This window comes from Rhinichthys klamathensis, unplaced genomic scaffold (assembly GCF_029890125.1).
Source record: "Rhinichthys klamathensis goyatoka isolate OS25496 unplaced genomic scaffold, OSU_Roscu_1.1 h1tg000391l_1, whole genome shotgun sequence".
In the NCBI taxonomy this organism is placed as follows: domain Eukaryota; kingdom Metazoa; phylum Chordata; class Actinopteri; order Cypriniformes; family Leuciscidae; genus Rhinichthys; species Rhinichthys klamathensis.
In genome coordinates, this window is record NW_026606894.1 from 2,875,141 (window position 1) to 2,894,010 (window position 18,870).

Consider the following 18,870-nt stretch of genomic DNA (forward strand, 5'->3'; position numbering starts at 1 on the left):
CAGATGTGTTTGGGTTTTTGTCTCTTATAATCCACCATCATTAGTCTGATGTTTAACTATTATCAGCGTGTGATGGTTGATGCTGTCGTTCCAGTAATTGTCTTTTGTTCACTCACTGAACAATGACCTCGGAGCAGAAAGAGGACCTTCAGGATAAAGTCTATCTAGACTCTGTTCACTTCTATTTTTCTTTTAAAAAACATTTATTGGAAGTTTAAGTTGTGATCTGACAGCAGGAGGTAGTCTTAGGATAATAAGTGATAATATTATGTCATAATTTTGTGATATTGTGTTAATTGTCCAACAAATGTCATTCTCTCATCAATACAGACATAAAAGAAGTAGTATTTCGTTTCTTTCTATAATATATACATATTTACAACATACAAATTACTCTTTACATATAATACAATATTTGGAATATCAATTGAAGATCCTATTAAATATAAGCATTTGATATTCTGTTGCCAAAATATTGCACGAATATTTCAGGATGGCCTCTGTAGAACTGTCCGAGCAGACGGCGCTTCTCCTTCAAAGAAAGTTTGGTGTTCTCGTGAATTGTTTTTAGTAATGTCCAAAGCTCCTCTCTGGTAGTTTTCTGAACCGTTTCCATGTAATCTTTTCCAGTGAGACGGCGACAGTACGTTGTTCCTACAAGAGGGAAGATTAGCAAATAAAGGATCATGCATTGGCAGTGTTTTCCTTGCAAACATCTACAAAGATTTCTGATTAAAGGTATTACCTTGATTAGCAGGTAAATCTTTTTTTTCCCCCCATAAAATAACCAGCATGAAAAACTTAACATAAATACATTTTTCGACATATATTTCTAGTTTTACCTGTAATGAGATCAGGATCTGTTCCTTTGATGATACTGGCAAATTTATCACTTACAAGGTTGTGCAATGTGACGGGAATCTAGGGCAAAAAGGCAATCAAATTATTAGTACAAATATTTCCATGCTGTCAGTTTACCTCAGGCACAGAAACACTATGATGTTATATTTACGGTGCTTCGCGAAAGTATTCAAACCTCTTCGTTTTTTTCACATTTTATGTTGCTGTAAATGTTAAACTACTTTAAATTACTTTATTTCCTCATCAATTTACACGAAAATGTACACAAAATACTGATTTGTGACAAATTTGCTAATTTATTAAAAAGGAAAAACTGAAATAAGTACATTGCATAAGTATTCAAACCATTAACTCAGTACTTAGTTGAAGCATCTTTACAGCCTCAAGTGTTTTTGGGTATGATGCGACAAGCTTTGCACATCTGCCATTCTTCTCCTCAGATCCTCTCAAGCTCTGTCAGGTTGGATGGGGACCGGACCGTCAATGGACAGACATTTTCAGGTTTCTCCAGAGAAGTTCGGGCTCTGGCTACAGAGTTGTCCATAAGCGACTCTTATATTGTCTTAGCTGTGTACTCAGGGTCATTGTCCTGTTGGAAGGTAAATCTTCTGCCCAGTCCGAGGTTCTGAATACTCTGGACTAGGTTTTCATTAAGGCTATCTGTATATTTTGCTGCGTTGAGCTTTGCTTCTACCCTGACGAGTCCCTCAGACCCTGCATGAAGCTCCTCCACCACTCTTTACTGTTAGGATGGTATTGTGCAGGAGATGAGCAGTGGTTTCCTCCAGACATGATGCGTGAAACTGAGGTTCATCAGGCCACAGAACATTGTTTCTCACAGTCTGAGAGAGTCCTTTTCTTAAAAGTCCAAGTGGGTTTTTTCACGTGTCTTCACTGAGGAGAGGTTTGAGTCTGGCCACTCTTCTATAAAGCCCAGATAAGCTGAGTGTTGCAGTGATGTTTGTCCTTCTGGAAAGTTCTCCATTTAACCCAAAAGATTGGGGTCTGTACGATTTTTTAGTGTTATTGAAAGGAGTCTCTTCTGCTCACCAAGGTTGCATTTATTTGATAAAAAATACAGTAATACAGTAAAATCAATAATATTGTGAAGTATTATTACAATTTAAAATAGCTACTTTTTATTTGAATATATTTTAAAATGTAATTTATTATGCAAAGCTGGATTTTCAGCATCATTACTCCAGTCTTAAGTGTCACGTGATCCCGCAGAAACCATTCCAACATCTCAAGAAACTCTAGAAACATTTCTTATTATCATCAATGTTGAAAACAGTTGTGCTGCTAAATATTTTTTCCCTTCAATCAATAGAGATCACAAGAACAGCATTTATTTGAAAGAGAAATCTTTCTTACTAACACCAAAATAGTTTATTATACCATGTATGACTGATTGTATTTAGTTAGCCATTCTCTCACACACAGTGCAAATAGTTTGTATTTGGGTTTTAGAGGTCAGTCTGAGCTGGCGACTCACCTTGAAGAGGTCGTGGTGGTTGTCCATCATGAAAAGAACCAGAAGATCAACCTTCCCTTTGGCTAATTTAGTTCCATACACAATGGCATTGGAGAACGCTCTCTTTACTGCCATTCTGTTCTCTATCTACAGAAGAAAACAAACAAACGGCTTGTCAATTGTCTGTACGGATGTAGGAATTGAATTCACGTAGGTGTAAAAAAATAAATAGAAAAGCGACTGTTTCATTCATTGTCTTTTCACTAGCATGGCAACTGCAAATCACTTTAGTTTCCATGTTTTTTAACAATGACACTTTTGTGTGATGTCAACACTGCCATATACTGTGCACTGGTCTAATTTAACAGCAAGAACGCTGGACGATCCACATCAATTACAGGGACGTAATTGCATTCCACATTTTGCAGTGTTTTTCTTTTTTAATTTTCAACATCTCCAAACACATTCTGCAACTATGATGTTCATCTATATCATTCAGAAAATAAATCAGAGCGCTCATCAACCATAATCATACACCATACATACTTCATATCCTTATAACATAATTGAGTTACATCAGCATAAAAACACAGTCTTAGGGTGGGCGATATGACCAAAATCTATATCATCATACGAGTAATTTTATTTCACGATAACGATATATTTCAATATATAGTTAATTTAGCTTTAAATAAGGTTTTTGTGACGATCTGCGGCTGGAGTGCCCGCTTGAGCCTCTGGGGGGCACTCCTTCCTAGTTTATTATTTTCCATTATGTTTTACCCTCTACTGATTATGGTTGATTTTATGCACCTGTGTCTGATTATCTTGTTTAGCGCACCTGTCTTAAGCCTGAGTTATCCCTGGGTCCATAGAGGGTATGCGCATGACGTCACCGTCGGCCGGAGTGAATGCGGTCACGCCCACAAGTGGCAAAAAGACTGAGCGGCAGCATTTGTTTTCAGCGTGAATGCCGTGAAAATCACACAAAACACATCTAAAACGGGAAAGAGCTTTGCGATTGACTGTACAACTAGATTTGACCAGAAATCTGAGGTACTGTATATTTTTACAGACTGCAAAAAGCTACAGAACAGACTATATTCTGCATAATTGGATGTTTTTAAATAAACACTGACAAAAAACTATACAAGTTTTAGGGCTGGACGATATGATGATATACAGTATAACATTAATGTAAGTGATCACTCGGATTTAGACCTATCTATATTGTATTTATATAAAACGTTTACAGGCAAATTGTCTTCATTTATTTCCCCGGCGTCGAAATCAGGCACATATAAATGTCAGGAAACACGATTCCTGGCTGCATGTCAATATCCATGGATCACTGGATCTTTGATAAGTTGTAAGGAACACTATATCGAGTCCAACTTTTAGTTTAAACTGATAATAGTTTGTTTTACTCGCGTTAACGCAGTTTCCCCTATTAACTCCAGTCACGCAGCAGCTCTTCTGCCACTCAGTCCCGCTGAGGGGGGCGTGTTCCGGCGGGGAAGTGACGTTAATGCATTCCCTTTATTGCGAAGTCTTGTTTTGCCCTGCAGACATTTCCAAGTATCCCTGGTTTTCCTGGTTCCCTGATCTTTGCCTGTTTTCTCTCTGAGTGCTTTTCTGTTTAATAAAGTTACTGCGAATGGATCCGCACGACTCTGCCTCTGCGTTACAGTTTTTATGATATACTTTTTTTTAAACTATTGAAATTTCGTTCTTCTTAAAATATAAATATATTATATATTCTTATATATATATATATATATATATACATATATATATATATATACAAAAATATATTTTAAAAAATAATACGGACGCGCGAGCTCCATGTAGTAACGTTAACTTTAGCAGCTGATTTTCGCAATGCATAACACCAGAGAATATCTACGGCTTTGTAAATTTTTGGATGAAAAATAAAAAAGCAGTTCAGTACACTTGAAATCAAATCGCAGTATAGACTAGTGTGTGTGAATATTAAACTGCAAAAAGACTATTTAAATACGAATCCTGCATGTTCTGTGTGAATGAATGGTGCAGACGACGCAAGGTTTCATTTAACGTTACCTTACACACACACACACACACACACACACACACGTGTGACGCTCGCGCTGTTTTTTTGCCTTTATGAGGACATGAATGCATGAACTTCATCTCCAGACCCTAGATCTGCTCTGAAAGTCACTTCGTGAGCATTTAACCGCTTAATTTGAGAAAAACTATCGTCATGTCATAAATGCAAAGAAACTCAAAGGTCTTCACGGCAACCCGTCAAAATAAAAGTTTGGATTAAATTGACAGAAATATATTACTCTTGTACAGTAGAATTTAGATACGTCTCAACACTAATACAAATAAATGATCATCAAAACTAAATTTTTTAAGGCATAATCACAATTTCCTTCCATGTTTTAATTTTAAAGGTAAAGCTCATTGTGCAGCACGTTGTTTGAATTTCATATGATTAAAATAAATTAAATTAATGTTTTATCTCTTTATTTGATTACCAGACAAAACACTGGTAAAAAAACAAATCATAAATCAATTTTTATTTTTATTTTATTGTCGTAAGTTTAATAATTGTATAGATTTCATGATTTCAATTAATTAGATATGCTTTTTGATTACTAAAAATGTTACACCATGTATCCGTAACACACCTGATCCGCGACACTAGTAGTTTCGGGGGGTCTACCACCCCCCCTGAAAAAAATCCCAGGGGAAACACTGAACTCAGTTCAGTTCTCACGCGCTTTATGAACGGCGGCTTTATGTCTGGGCGTCTCTTAGACAGCGCTCAGAAACGTGTTTCAACGTTTTAAAATCACTTGTTTTTAAACCACAATCCTTAATTGCATGCTAACGATAAGCGCAGAACAGCAACGTCACACGAGTGTAACCGCTATAGAGATCATAGTCCAAAGTTTCTACCAGTTGACACATTTCTACTGGTTAATCGCGTCTACCGGTATATCGCCCACCACTAACACAGTCAGAGTCATGATTTATTTCATTCTCCATCCTCACTAGACCTCCGCTGATTATTGGTACCTCTTTGTGTAGTTTGATCTCCCGAGGGCCGGCGGCGAGGGCCATGAAGCGCAGTAACCGGCGGAGCTCCTCTCTACTGCGTGAATCCTGCAGTTTCAGACACAGCTGAAGAGACTCCAGCGCCTGCTCCTGCTTCCCGTTCACTGCACACGTACAGAATCATGTAATATATTAGCAGTGCAATGATACAGTGATGAGTAACAGATTTTAAACAACATTCTACAAGTGGCCTTCCAGTTGGAAAAGAAGTCTGCTCATTGTATTGGATGTGTACTTGTAGGCTACTTCAAACCTTAAAAGTATATTAAAAAAAAATACTATTCATAAAATGAAAGAAACTTAAAGTGTACTTAAAGAATAAAAAACAACTTTTAAAAAGAGCACTTGTAATAATGTTAAATTAAACGTTTTGCAAGTACATAAAGTACATCATTATGTTAAATCATTATGTTTCAATAATACTTTATGATTTAAAGAAGTACACTTATTTTGATGTGTTCACTGACTTCTTTTTTTTACTGTAGTGTTATTCAGTATTACATTTAAATATTTAAAATGTAGTTATTTGCAACTTCATCATCACATATGTGTAATTAATTACAAATATATTTAAATACATGACATAAACGTTTCAATAGAAATTACATTAAAGTATATTTTAGTCTACCGTACATGCTTGTCAGTACACTTTTACCATTTTAATTATGAAATTACATATAAAGATGTACTTCAGACCTACTTAAGTGGGTCAAAAAAGCAATAAAAGCCTAAATTAAATCTGTTCATAATATAAAGTGATCGTGTGTCTTCAGAAAATTTGGACTAAGCCGCTCAATTCATATGGATTCGTTTTACGATTCCTTTATGAACTTTTTGAAGCGTCAAAGTGGTAGTTGCGTAGCTGTCAATGAAGGGACAGAAAACTCACAGATTTCATCAAAAAGATCTTCATTTGTGTTCAGAAGATGAATGAAAGTCTTAATTAATCACAGAATTTTCATTTTTGGATGAACTAACCCTTTAAAGGAGTAGTTCACTTTTTAAAAAACTTTTGCTGATAATTTACTCACCCCCATGTCATCCAAGATGTCCATGTCTTTCTTTCTTCAGTCGAAAAGAAATTAATGTTTTTGATGAAAACGTTCCAGGATTTTTCTCCATATAATGGACTTCAATGGTAGCCAAACGGTTCAAGGTCTAAATGACCGTTTCAGTTCAGCTTCAAAGGGCTTTAAACGATACCAGACGATGAATAAGGGTCTTATCTAGTGAATCGATCTGTCATTTCAAAAATAAATAAAAAAGTTAAAGTTTTATAGGCACAAATGCTCGCCTTGCGAACTCTCCTGTTCGAACTCGTTCATCAAAATGAACGAATCTTTTTTCGAGTCATTGACTCGTTCATCAAAAAATGAACAAATCTTTTTTCGAGTCATTGACTCGTTCATCAAAATGAACGAATCTTTTTTCAAGTCATTAGAGACTCGTTCATCAAAAAATGAACAAATCTTTTTTCGAGTCATTGACTCGAAAAAAGATTCGTTCATTTTGATGAACAATTTCGAACAGGAGAGTTCGCAAGGCGAGCATTTGTGCCTATAAAACTTTAACTTTTTTATTTATTTTTGAAATGACAGATCGATTCACTAGATAAGACCCTTATTCATCGTCTGGTATCGTTTAAAGCCCTTTGAAGCTGAACTGAAACGGTCATTTACCTTGAACCGTTTGGCTACCATTGAAGTCCATTATATGGAGAAAAATCCTGGAATGTTTTCATCAAAAACATTAATTTCTTTTCGACTGAAGAAAGAAAGACATGGACATCTTGGATGACATGGGGGTGAGTAAATTATCAGCAAAAGTTTTTTAAAAAGTGAACTACTCCTTTAAGTTCAACTAACTACATTAAATATTGATATACATTTTCATTTCATTGCAATGAACATGCAATTAAGTGTTTGAAAACCATACATTCAGTTCACACTTAAGTATATTAATTGCATAATAAGTACTCTTTTTAATAGTATGCTACAGTGTACTTCTTTTTCACAAGGGCCACTAATAAGCCACATTTCCCTTAATATAAAACTCAAGTCAAGCTAACATATAGTGTACTGATGTCTTACCAAGCAGCTCGGAGACTCCGGAGTGGATGTCAAAGACGTGGTTGCTGAGCAGTGGCGGGTATTCAGACTGGCCGTAGTGCTGGACAAGGACACCGTAGAGGAGCTGCTTGTACTGGGACGTCTCCTCGGCACACTTGGCCAGCCCTCGGCTCACATCCACCACCAACTGATCCGGGAGAAACTCCAGACAGTCCACAGCTGCTGACAACCAGCTATCTGCTCTGTTAAAGACATGAAGAAGGACAGAAAATGATGGAGAGATCAGATACAGTAGTACACAAGTCCAATTATTTAAAATAAAAATAAAGTCAAATCCAACATTTAGAACACTTAAAATGCTAAGACATTATAAATGAGAAGATATTATATTATTAAGTATATAGTTCTATAAGATATAATATTATAAAGAGGTTTCATTCATCAGAAAGTGTGTTAGATGAAAAAGGGGGTTTCTACAATATGTAAAGCTACACAATGTCAATTTTTAAATAAAAAACAACAAAATGCTATTGAGAGTGCAAAAAGAAAAATCCTCTTATTTACCCAAATTCATTTTGATTAACCTGCAATAATGATTTACATTTTTTTAGCTGTCGGGATGGGTTTCGACATATTAGCCTGTGCATTTCAAAGTACCCCCCTTACTATAGTTGTAATTCTTTAAAATCAATAATAATTTTTACACACATTTGCACCTAAGTTACCCTACATGTATTCATAATCATCTTTAATGTAATTACCTTACATTTTTTGTTAAACAAGTGTTAATTGTTCAAATATTTTAGTTATAAAACGAATGTAATGATGTTGTTATTCACTTAATGATATTAAGTGAAAGAAATTATGTTCAATTTGTTTTATTATGCATTATAAAGTAAGCTATACATATTTAAAAATTAATATCGTTTGTATATATCATCGTTAAATGATAGAGACCTGATTTCGAGGGAGGACCCGATTTGTCATGACACCGGCTGTGGTTAGCGTGAAGCTGAAAGTCTTTTGTCACAACCAACGAGAAAATTTACCACGAACCAAACGCAAACCTAAATAAAATAAACCGTTTATTATTTGTCCTTCCGCTCTGATAACATGTGTAAGTTACATTTTTCACCAAATTTCTTCCGCGCAGAGGAGCAGAGCCGAAGCACAACCAAAACAATGCTCTTCCGCAAGCCGCATGCAGTTTAATTGTTTAACCGCTAGAGGGCCACAAGTGTCATAGTGTAGCTTTTATTATATTGATTTAAATACTACTATACGAGTCTACTAAACATGTCTGATTCATCGTTGAGGTTATAGTCTGGGATAAGAAAAATTATGTTTAAACTGAACACTTTTGCATTGTGGTGTAGCAAACACAACTCATATTTCCTTCATAAAACATAAATTCTAGTTTTGTCATTTAAAGCAACACTAAAACACCCCAGAAGAAAAAGGATAGAAAGAGAGAAACAAAAAGAGATGGAAATAATCATCCTACTGAGCCTCGCTGAAGGCCTTGAGGATCTCGCGGTCCAGGTAGCTGCTGGTGTAGAGCAGGTCTGGGTCGCTGTCCATGCTGTGGAGGGGTGGACGAGGGCTCTCCTGACCCTCCAACAGGCTCTCCAGAAGAGGCAGCTCAATCAACTGCAGGAGCCTTAGTACCGTCTGCTGCCGCCATATCTCATCCATCACTGACAGACAGTCACCACACACGTAAGCTTTGATACTTTAACTTAATAAAACATCCAGTATATTTCTGCATTAACTTCCTTTAACAATAATAAATCATTTAAAGTTAAAAATCACTGATATATGTATATAGTGATTTGTGGTGTTTACACACAAAAATGTCAAATTACATGTCAAAAAATATCAGAGCTCAAATTGTGTTTTATGACGTTAACGAAGACCTACACTCCTGTGATAAGCCCAGATTCATCTTCTGTGGTGTGCTGGTTGCGTTCATGTTCAGATTTCCTAAAACATCCTCCAGAGATTTATCCGTTTTGACAGGAGAGTTGTTTGAATACTCAGAATCCTCTTTCCTGAAGAAAACATCAGGAAGTAATGTGAATATTATAAGTCTGAAATCGTTTACAGTTCACGAAGAACTAAACTGAACAAGTTCCATGCATTCTTGTAGGAATCACCAAGGCTGCATCTGAAATCGCATACTTTCCTTAAATACAGTAGGCGAAAAACACTAACAGTATGTGACTAAAGAAGTGTCTGAATTCACAGTACTCATAAAGAGTAGGCAAAAAGTACCCAGATGAACTACTACTACTTCCAAGAGAGTATGCGTTTTCGGACGCAGCCTATATATGGGCTGATTCACTGTGATGATGACATTTCACGGGAAAGTTTGAGGACCTTTCCAGAAAACAATTCAGAGAAATACACAGCATTCTGTAAGATCTCTAGGTTTTCCTGTGAAAAAGAAACAAAACTGATGACAAGTAAATGATTAACTAGTTTTGCAAGGTTCTAAAACAGGTCTATCTTAGGTGATCTACTGCAAGTGGAAACACGATGCACTTTTCTGTTGTTTTCAATACGTTTTGTTATCCGTGTCACAAATTTTCAGAATTACGTCAATGTTAATTTTGTCGTAATCTTGTGTCGGGCCGGATCTGAGCCGACACTATGTTGCTGTCTGGGAAAAATCCCCCCAAAGTGATTTTTTTTTTTATTCTGCGTTACATAAAAAGAAGATATTTTTAAGAATGTTGGTAACCAAATAGTTTTGGTTACCATTGACTTTAAAGGACCATCTTATATTACACAGAAGAAAGAAAGTCATACAGGTTTGAAATAACATGAGGGTGAGTAAATAAACACAGAATTCTCAGAACAGAAGCACAAGTCTGCAAGTTTCTTCATTGGGACATATCTGACTATATCCAGAAGTAGTTCCACACCCAGAGAGCAACATAGTGTCGGCCCAGATCCGGGCCACATCCGGTACATGTGGATTCAACGCGTACCAGATGTGGGCCAGATCCGGGCCGACACTATGTTGTTGTCTGGGCAGAGAGGTGATATGACCTGGGAGAGAGGTGTTGTGAGATGCCTATACCTTTCGTAGGGTGGGCTGTACGTGTTCCTCTGTATGCTGAGAGAGTTGTAGCCACTCTCAAAGGTCTCTGAGCTTGACGTGCTGGGAGTCGGCCTGTTTAGAAACCTGTACAGACTACAGCTGCTGTCCTCAAACTTCGCTTGCCTCTTTTCTTTCCCGAACACTTTAGTGTCCACCGCTTCAAAGACCCTGGCCTCCATGAGGGCCTGGCAGAGGCGAACCGCTTTGGAACGGGGCACTTCGGCGTCCCCGCAGACTTTGCTCTGAATGATGTGAGCCAGAACCACGTCCACGGCCTCGGACCCCAGAAAGCAGTCATGGTAGATTTTCAGATTGTGGCGTCTCCTCTTCACCTCCACCTGCGTCTGAAGGTTGTTGATGATGTTAGTCCAGATGTACGTGGCTCGGAACGGCTTCCCAGCCATTCCCGTGTCTGTCGAGAGATGGACTGGATGAGAAACGCCATGTGATATTCCAGAATAATGATCTCAAACTCCATTCCTGGGTTTCTGATTTTCCACACATTAAAGGGATAGTTCACTTTGAAATTAATTGTTGGTATGTTTTAGCTTACCTCAAGGGCATCCAAGATGTAGGTGTCTTTGTTTCCGCAGAAGTTTCAATTTTGATATTTTTAGGTCAAACCGTTCTTGTCTGTCAGTCATATAATGCAGGTCTATGGTCACCACCTCAAAGAGCATGCACAGAGAAGTCCAAATTAAACATGATTTAATGACTCGTAAATGTAAGTACACATTGATGGCCTGAGACACGCGCGAGAGTGCCGGAAAAGACTGAAGCGCCCGCGCCCTCAGATCACTTGGACGTGGCTGTGTTTACAAGAGGTAAAAACGATATAAATACTGTTCGTTTTCTCACACAAACCGCTCGTTTCGTGTCTTAGGCCATCAATGTGTACTTACATTTACGAGTCATTAAATCATGTTTAATTTGGAGTTCTCTGTGCATGCTCTTTGAGGTGGTGACCATAGACCTGCATTATATGACTGACAGACAAGAACGGTTTGACCTAAAAATATCAAAATTGAAACTTCTGCGGAAACAAAGACACCTACATCTTGGATGCCCTTGAGGTAAGCTAAAACATACCAAAAACTAATTTCAAAGTGAACTATCCCTTTAAATAAGTCAAGCTTTAGACTGAAAGGATACACATTTTGGAACATTTAATAGAATTTATTAAAATACCGTTTACACCAAGAACGATAACTATAACAAAAACTATATTAGCCTCAACACCAGCGGACGATAACGATAACGTTATGTCGTCTGCCTGTTTAAATCAAGCTCTTTAAAGAGAATAGATTCTGATTGGCTGTCAATGTTTTTATCATTCGTTAGCAGAAAAAAACATCATTCTGAAAGTGATTCCAATTATATTGTTCCTCTGTCATCATTATCGTTATATTTGTAGTGTGGACTTACCAATTCTGATCAAATTAGTATAATTATTCAACTTTATAGTTATCATTATCATTACAGTTTTCATCCCTAAAACGGTTCCATGATGCTTTAGATTGATTGGAAGTTTCTTTACTTCATATAACATCATGTATCACGGTGGACACATAGACATAATGCCAATATATTTGACAGTTTTGCACTTTAATGCGGTTTAAAATCAATTAAAACAATAAACTACACAAAAACTTTGTCTTTTAATACTGGAATAAGTCTACAAAAGGAAGCTTCTTCAGACTTTTGAAACTGGACCAAGAGGTTTCAGTTTACCCATATTTAAATCCGGCACTTTATCATTATAATCAATGTGACGGTTGCAGAACATTAAGCTTCCCATATTTTGTTCTCACGGGTGTATTGCTGGACTAAAGTGAAAGCTTTTACAGATCCTTCTTCCAACACGAAGAGCATCTGCTGCCAAGATCAATACCTCACAAGCCTTATAAATGACACCGGTTGATCATTTCTCGCTAGAAGTGTTTCCTGCAGATTTTTATGTCCAGCCCTGAGGTAATGATGAAGGTCTAAATTACCCATTAGGGATCAGGATATTTACTAGGGGTGGGTAAAAACCTCCAGGACAACTGTTGTGATTACATAGAGATTCCCCTCACACACACACACACACACACCTAGTCTCAATGAAGGCTTGAGTGAACAACAGCTGGCCGCAATATAAAAGCTTCTCTCTAGACACCGCAGTTCAAGAGTTTTCCCGGGAAGTCTGGGATGCTGCAAACAGGAACCAGTTGTGTGAATATAGTCCTTGTTTGCCCTTGTGAAAAGGAAGGGTATTTTTGAAGAGCACGGAAACAATAAAAGAATATGCAAGAAATCAAACTGAATTGATTTTTTTGGACACTTAATTCCAGGACTTAAGTACATCTTTATTTATAATTTCATAATTACTTTTATTGTCTTTGAAATATGGTGAAAATGTCCTGCAAAATGTGCTGACAAGCATTTGTGGTAAACTAAAATATATTTTAATGTGATTTCTATTGAAACGTATCAAGTTAAATATAATATTGAACACACTACGGTTAAAATTATAACTAAATACTTTACATGTGCTTTAGTATGTTAGTCAACACACTTTTTGAAAGCATGACAAAAGATTATTAAAACATGATTTCAAATGTACTTCAATGTAAAACTTCTTTTATTCTCTATAAGTACACTTAGGTGTCCTTTTACTTCATTAATTTATATGATCTACAAGTACAGTTTTTAAGTATACATTCAATACGACTAAGCGCATCCCAGTTTTTATGCTTAACAAGCAATAGGCCTATTTATCAAGTCAGAAACTTAATAACGAATTTAGCAAAAGATTTGACTAAAATTATCAGATGCGTCAATAACACATAATCCCTCCATCTGAAAAACTAGTTGATAAGGTAACTTCCTTATGTTCACGTCATGCAGGCTTTATTTAATTTGCATGCCGCTAGTTGAACAACTGTTTTAGTACTTGCTGAGATTTTGATGTTAAGTTAACCATTTTAATTAGTTGTCCTTTATTTTACAGTACGAGCACTTACAAGTAGTTAATATAAGGAAACTACATGGTTAGGTTTAGGGTTCAGGGTTAGTACCTGTTATTACCCAGTTACTGTCACAACTACAATAAGTCCATAGTATGTACATGGGGAACAGGACTGTAAAATAAAGTGCTACCTTTATTCCTTATAAATGTCAATAAACCTTACAAAAAACACTGTTGATACAGTAGTGGTGTGGAAAGTAGGCTCATAACACAATGTCATATGGTACTCCAAGTACTTCAAAGAACAGCAGAGTATTACCATGGTAAGTCCACAATGACCACTCTAACATGCTCATATTATGATACCTTTTTTGTTGTGCATGATTAATAGCAGCATTGCAGTATCATAATGCTTCAAATTAGAATCCGAGATCTGCACAACGTGCATTAGAGGACATTATTAGATGAGTCGCCATGGTGTTTGTCCCCATGGATGGACAGAAGGAATCTGATGGGATTTCACTCCTCTACTGATGGACAGCACACGTTGCTGTGTTTGCCCAACACTCAGATAAATAATCCCAGAGGGAGAACACCTAATAATTGCACATCTACACTAGGCTATTGTTATGACAAACAAAAGTCGAAAACAAACACAAAACTGACTTTGTCTTAAGTGTATAAGAGCTCTAATAGTTTGTCAAGCACAGACAAGCCAAACGGGTTTGCCCTCCGGCTACTGTAAACGCACACAATTAAATGAAAACATTTGCCAACTAAACCTCTTTAAATTAATATGACTACCTAGGCTAATAAAAGTACCTAAATAAATTCACTTTAGCATTTAAATGGAATACGTCGGGAAATCAGTTTAACCATTACACACAACAATTACAAAACTATTTTAAACGTAAAGAAAAAAAGCATACAATAATAAGTCGAAATAAATTAATATAAATAAATAACATTTTCAGACATAACATGCAATCATATGCATTCTATTTTTAATATTAACTTTGGAATTTAGTTTTTAGTCACGTTTGATTAAAAAACTAAATAGCCGATACAGCATTCACATTGCAAATGCACAAAACACAATATAACTTAAATAAAACCAGCCAGTTGTACACGCAGAAACCTACCTGGAGGTCTGAGCATGTGACGTCTGTAGTTCGGGTTAAAGCTGCATGTCTCGCGTCGTTGCTGTATTCATGTAAAGCATCTCCTTTTAGTCTCGCGCTGTAAATAATGTTCACACTCGCGCGCTCTGAGCTCATCTACGCTCACACACACATACACACACACACAAGCCACTGAAGCCAGCGGCAGCAAGCCTGCGCGCGCTCTCACACACTCTTCTCGTGACGTCATGAGGGCAGTCGACAGTCATTCGCATTATAATGGTTTCATTTACACTATAGCAGTCGCCGAAACTTGTTGCAAATGATAAACAAGCACCTCTTAGACAAAAGGAACTTATTTTGGCTTTTTATAGGTTTACAAGAAATTTCAATAGAAACCAGTTACAACAACAGATTATTTGGCGTTCCAGCACGTAGGCCTATTTTAATGTGTTGACTAACATAAAGCAAAAAATGCTTTTATAATTTGAACTGTAGTGTTATTGGATATTTCACTTAAAGTGAATATTTTAAAAGTACTAAATTGCATTTCATCATTACAAAGTGTAATTACAAATGTGTTTAAGTTGCAATAGAAATTGAAATTACATGTAAAGATGTCAAAAAAAGCACTCAAATTCAACTAAATGCATTAAGTTGAATTTGAGTGATTTTTTGACATCTAATAAGCCTATACATTTAAAGTATATGACATTTCCATTTAATTACGAGCAAATAAGTTTCCAAAAACATTATATTCAGTTCGCAACAGTATTGTTTACTTTTATTTTAAGGTGTCCTTCTTACAGTGTAATTATACATTTAAGCACTGGGTGATATTGATTAACAACATGGGTTGTGATTAACCTATAGGGTTAGGTTTAGAAATAAGGTTTGGTTTGGGATTAGTTGCATGTAATTATGCACAATTTACTGTTATTACTATAGGAAGTAGGCTACATGTGTAACAAGGACTGTAAAATAAAGTGTAACCATATATTCTTTTAAAAGTATATTTCCTTAATACTTGCTAAAGTGTTTTTTCCAAAAGGGAATAAGCAAAACTGTCAAAAAAGTTTTTGAATGAGATCTCATATTTCTTTATTATGATTAACGGCCTGGCCTGGAATCCTTGAAAATTGATTTGTTTTCTAAAAACATATAAAAAAATATAATCTGCGAGGTCAAATGTAATTCTGTATGAGTCGTCTTATGTATCACTGGAATAAATGTTGGTGCTTATCAAGACCTTATTAAAAATAAGACTTGAAGACTTATCAAGACTTGATTCGTTTCAGCCTCTCGTCTCAACTGGTTGAACAGAAAGAATTCTGATAACCATGAAATGAAAAAAGCTCTCACACCATGTGAGGTTTTAAATGAAATTCAATTCTGAGAAAACTTCACTCAAAACACTATATCAGTTCAAGGAATTTATCCATGATTTAAGTTACTTGGAAATGTTAACAGACTGTGGCTAATAAGGGTTGAGAAAGCTGTGACTTAATTTGCAAATATAATTTTTAATGCATCATTGCATACAGTGTCCTCTATACGATAAGAAACCAGTAGGTAAACTCGGTTCAAGCTGTTCTTGACAGCATGCATTTGCATGTCCTATACTTCACCCGTCGATGTAAATCATTGCTCATGACATCCCCATAAAACCTTCAAACTGAAGTTATGAGGGACAGCTCATGAAACTCTGATTGGAATAATGCAAATAAAGCTGAATTCAGTAACAACAATTTGAGAACAGTATACTGAGGTTATTGAGCATGCAGTTGATATGGTCATAAAGCGTATTTTTTGTTAAAGCATTCAAACTAAGAGATTATGACGTATTGAGTTTTTACAAAAGCTCATCAACAATATCTTAACCAGACTTCAGTCCTCCGCATCAAAGGAAGAGTCAGATTAGACTGTGTGTATTATTAGTATGTGAGTGTAAAGAAACCGGTTAGACAGGGGGAGGGATGGGATCTATTTAAAAAGTCCCTCTTCCTCTGTCATCTTCTCATATGCTTTGTCACAGATTCCAGGCCAAAGGATTGTAAGACAGGATTTGCCTCTCAATGCTAACTTTCACACTCTTCAGGGGGTCTCATTCACTCCTTTTTTCCCAAGTCATTAGACCTTTTACTGTCCCTCTCGGCCACGGAGCACTTTTGCATTCCAACACACACAACCAACCACTCTGATTCAAGCCGTATATGCCAGTCAAACATCCTCAATGTAAATCTTCCATATATCTCCATGAGTCAACTAACTATAAGCTTTTGTAATTAACTGGCCCATAAAATCTTTTAAAAGACATAAATAAACAGTTTTCCTAATTTTACAGAAAGCTACCCATATGGTAGTACAAGAAGATATAAGAAGGTGGTTGGGAAAGTTTAGGAAAGTTTACTTACCTGGTCAGAACAAACAATGAAAAGTATCCAAAGTTAAGCTCATGCGAAATATAATATATTACATATCTATAAAAAGAAAATAAGTTCTCCGTAAAAGTGACGCTTCCAACCACCACAAAAAACACACATGTGTCACCAGAACTGGTTCTATCACTTCTGCGTCCTACTCGTGTGTGGTGATGTTGTTGTGTAAACCTGTGTCGCAAGCTAAAGGATTGCTAAAGCTCATTTGATCACACACAGCCCTACAGCTCAGGGTTAAATCATGCTGAGGAACCTGTTGGCAAGGTCACTGTACCTTTCTGCTGTTCCGGTTTTCTTATCAAGCATCCAGAGTCACCTTCCCTTCCTATAAACTGCCCATCTGAGCCCTGTATGTAGGGTGGTTTATCACCGGGCTTTATGGGAACACATGAGATTTGATAAGCCATGCAGTGGTAATTATGATGACCGGGGGGGTGTTATACTTTTTGTCAGGTTTATTGGTCTGGTCATGTCTGACACATCACAGCTCAGGAATGGAATGTCTTCTGGAATGTTTGGATCTCTTGAAGAACTGAACAGGTCACATTCCCCCTAAAATGAAAAGAATTTAAAAAGAAAATGCTACTTGACAATTGACTCTTTTTGGGACAAAACCAAGATTGTTTTGTTTTGACAATTTTATCTATCTATCTATCTATCTATCTATCTATCTATCTATCTATCTATCTATCTATCTATCTATCTATCTATCTATCTATCTATCTATCTATCTATCTATCTATCTATCTATCTATCTATCTATCTATCTATCTATCTATCTATCTATCTATCTATCTATCTATCTATCTATATATCTATCTATCTAGATAGATGACAACTATCTAACTTTCATGGACTTAATGTTAAATACAGCTCTCTTGGTCAAATATGATCTTGTTATAATGAAACCATTTACGCTGCATTTTGAAGCTCCTGTCTGTTACTTGCAAGTATCTCCAGGACGGATGGTTAGCGGTTTGATTGTATCAATTGCCCATCAACTGTCCCCATAAACAAATTCCAGTCTCAGTGAAACCAGAACATTGCGTGGACCAGCGTCAAAGAGTCCTCTCAGATCTGCTCCCACACAAGCCCAAAACCATGTTCCTATCAATATTCATGTGTCTCAGCATTTGGGACTGGACAAACATCCAGTTCTCCAAGCAATATGCAGCCTGGAATCTACCAACGCCCCTCACAACTTGAACTATACAGTGGCTTCCTTCATGACGGGCCATTTGTAGACATTGAAGCCTTTGTTTTCAGCCATAGAGATGTTCGAGTTTGCAGCATTGTGGCTCGCAACAATCATATTTTATTCAACAGTCCACTGACCCAGCCGGACTGAAGTCACCCAGTCTCAGTCACATGACTGAATATTTTTTCCATGAGACAACTGGAGAACAGTAAGGATATGCGTATAGGAAACCGCTTAGAGATTTTGATTGTATTCCTGAAGGGCACATGCATGCACTCTCAAAAGAAATTCATGGGACCTATTACTGCAACAAAAATTAACTTGCCCCATTATGCTTTTTTGAATACTACCTTTCATGCAGTGTGTAATATGGCTGTTTGGGAATGTAAAAGGTCTGCAAAGTTTTAAAGATCAAAGTCTACAACAAATAAAGTTATTGTCTCCTAAAGGAAAGAATCGATTCTGAACTGCTGAAATGAGTCATCAGTAATTCTAGACTCGCTTCCTGTTTCATACCTACATAACAATGTAACACATTTGCATAA

The 18,870-nt window shown here is 36.6% G+C and overlaps 2 protein-coding genes across 5 annotated transcripts in view; both read right to left on the bottom strand.

Annotated features, from left to right (window-relative positions):
• Positions 1 to 14,278, bottom strand: part of abcc5 (ATP-binding cassette, sub-family C (CFTR/MRP), member 5) — a 102,218-nt gene extending 87,940 nt beyond the window's left edge. The window contains exon 1 of the mRNA XM_056234164.1: positions 14,274 to 14,278. The gene's annotated coding sequence lies outside the window, so the exon portion shown is untranslated. The remainder of the gene's footprint in view (positions 1 to 14,273) is intronic.
• Positions 436 to 17,541, bottom strand: depdc7a (DEP domain containing 7, paralog a). 4 transcript variants are annotated; one of them, XM_056234175.1, is made up of 10 exons: positions 17,104 to 17,338; positions 14,711 to 14,771; positions 10,598 to 11,030; positions 9,433 to 9,563; positions 9,017 to 9,209; positions 7,534 to 7,754; positions 5,405 to 5,547; positions 2,357 to 2,482; positions 843 to 921; positions 436 to 654 (listed from the first exon to the last, which is right to left on the bottom strand). In XM_056234175.1, the coding sequence occupies exons 2-10, from the start codon at positions 14,724 to 14,726 to the stop codon at positions 440 to 442; spliced, it is 1,557 nt and encodes a 518-aa protein (XP_056090150.1). In that variant the 5' UTR covers positions 14,727 to 14,771; positions 17,104 to 17,338; the 3' UTR covers positions 436 to 439. The 4 variants fall into 4 exon arrangements, with proteins under 4 accessions (XP_056090150.1, XP_056090148.1, XP_056090151.1 ...); XM_056234173.1 differs by lacking the exons at positions 14,711 to 14,771; positions 17,104 to 17,338 and adding an exon at positions 17,402 to 17,541; XM_056234176.1 differs by lacking the exon at positions 14,711 to 14,771.
• Positions 17,542 to 18,870: the final 1,329 nt, after the last annotated feature.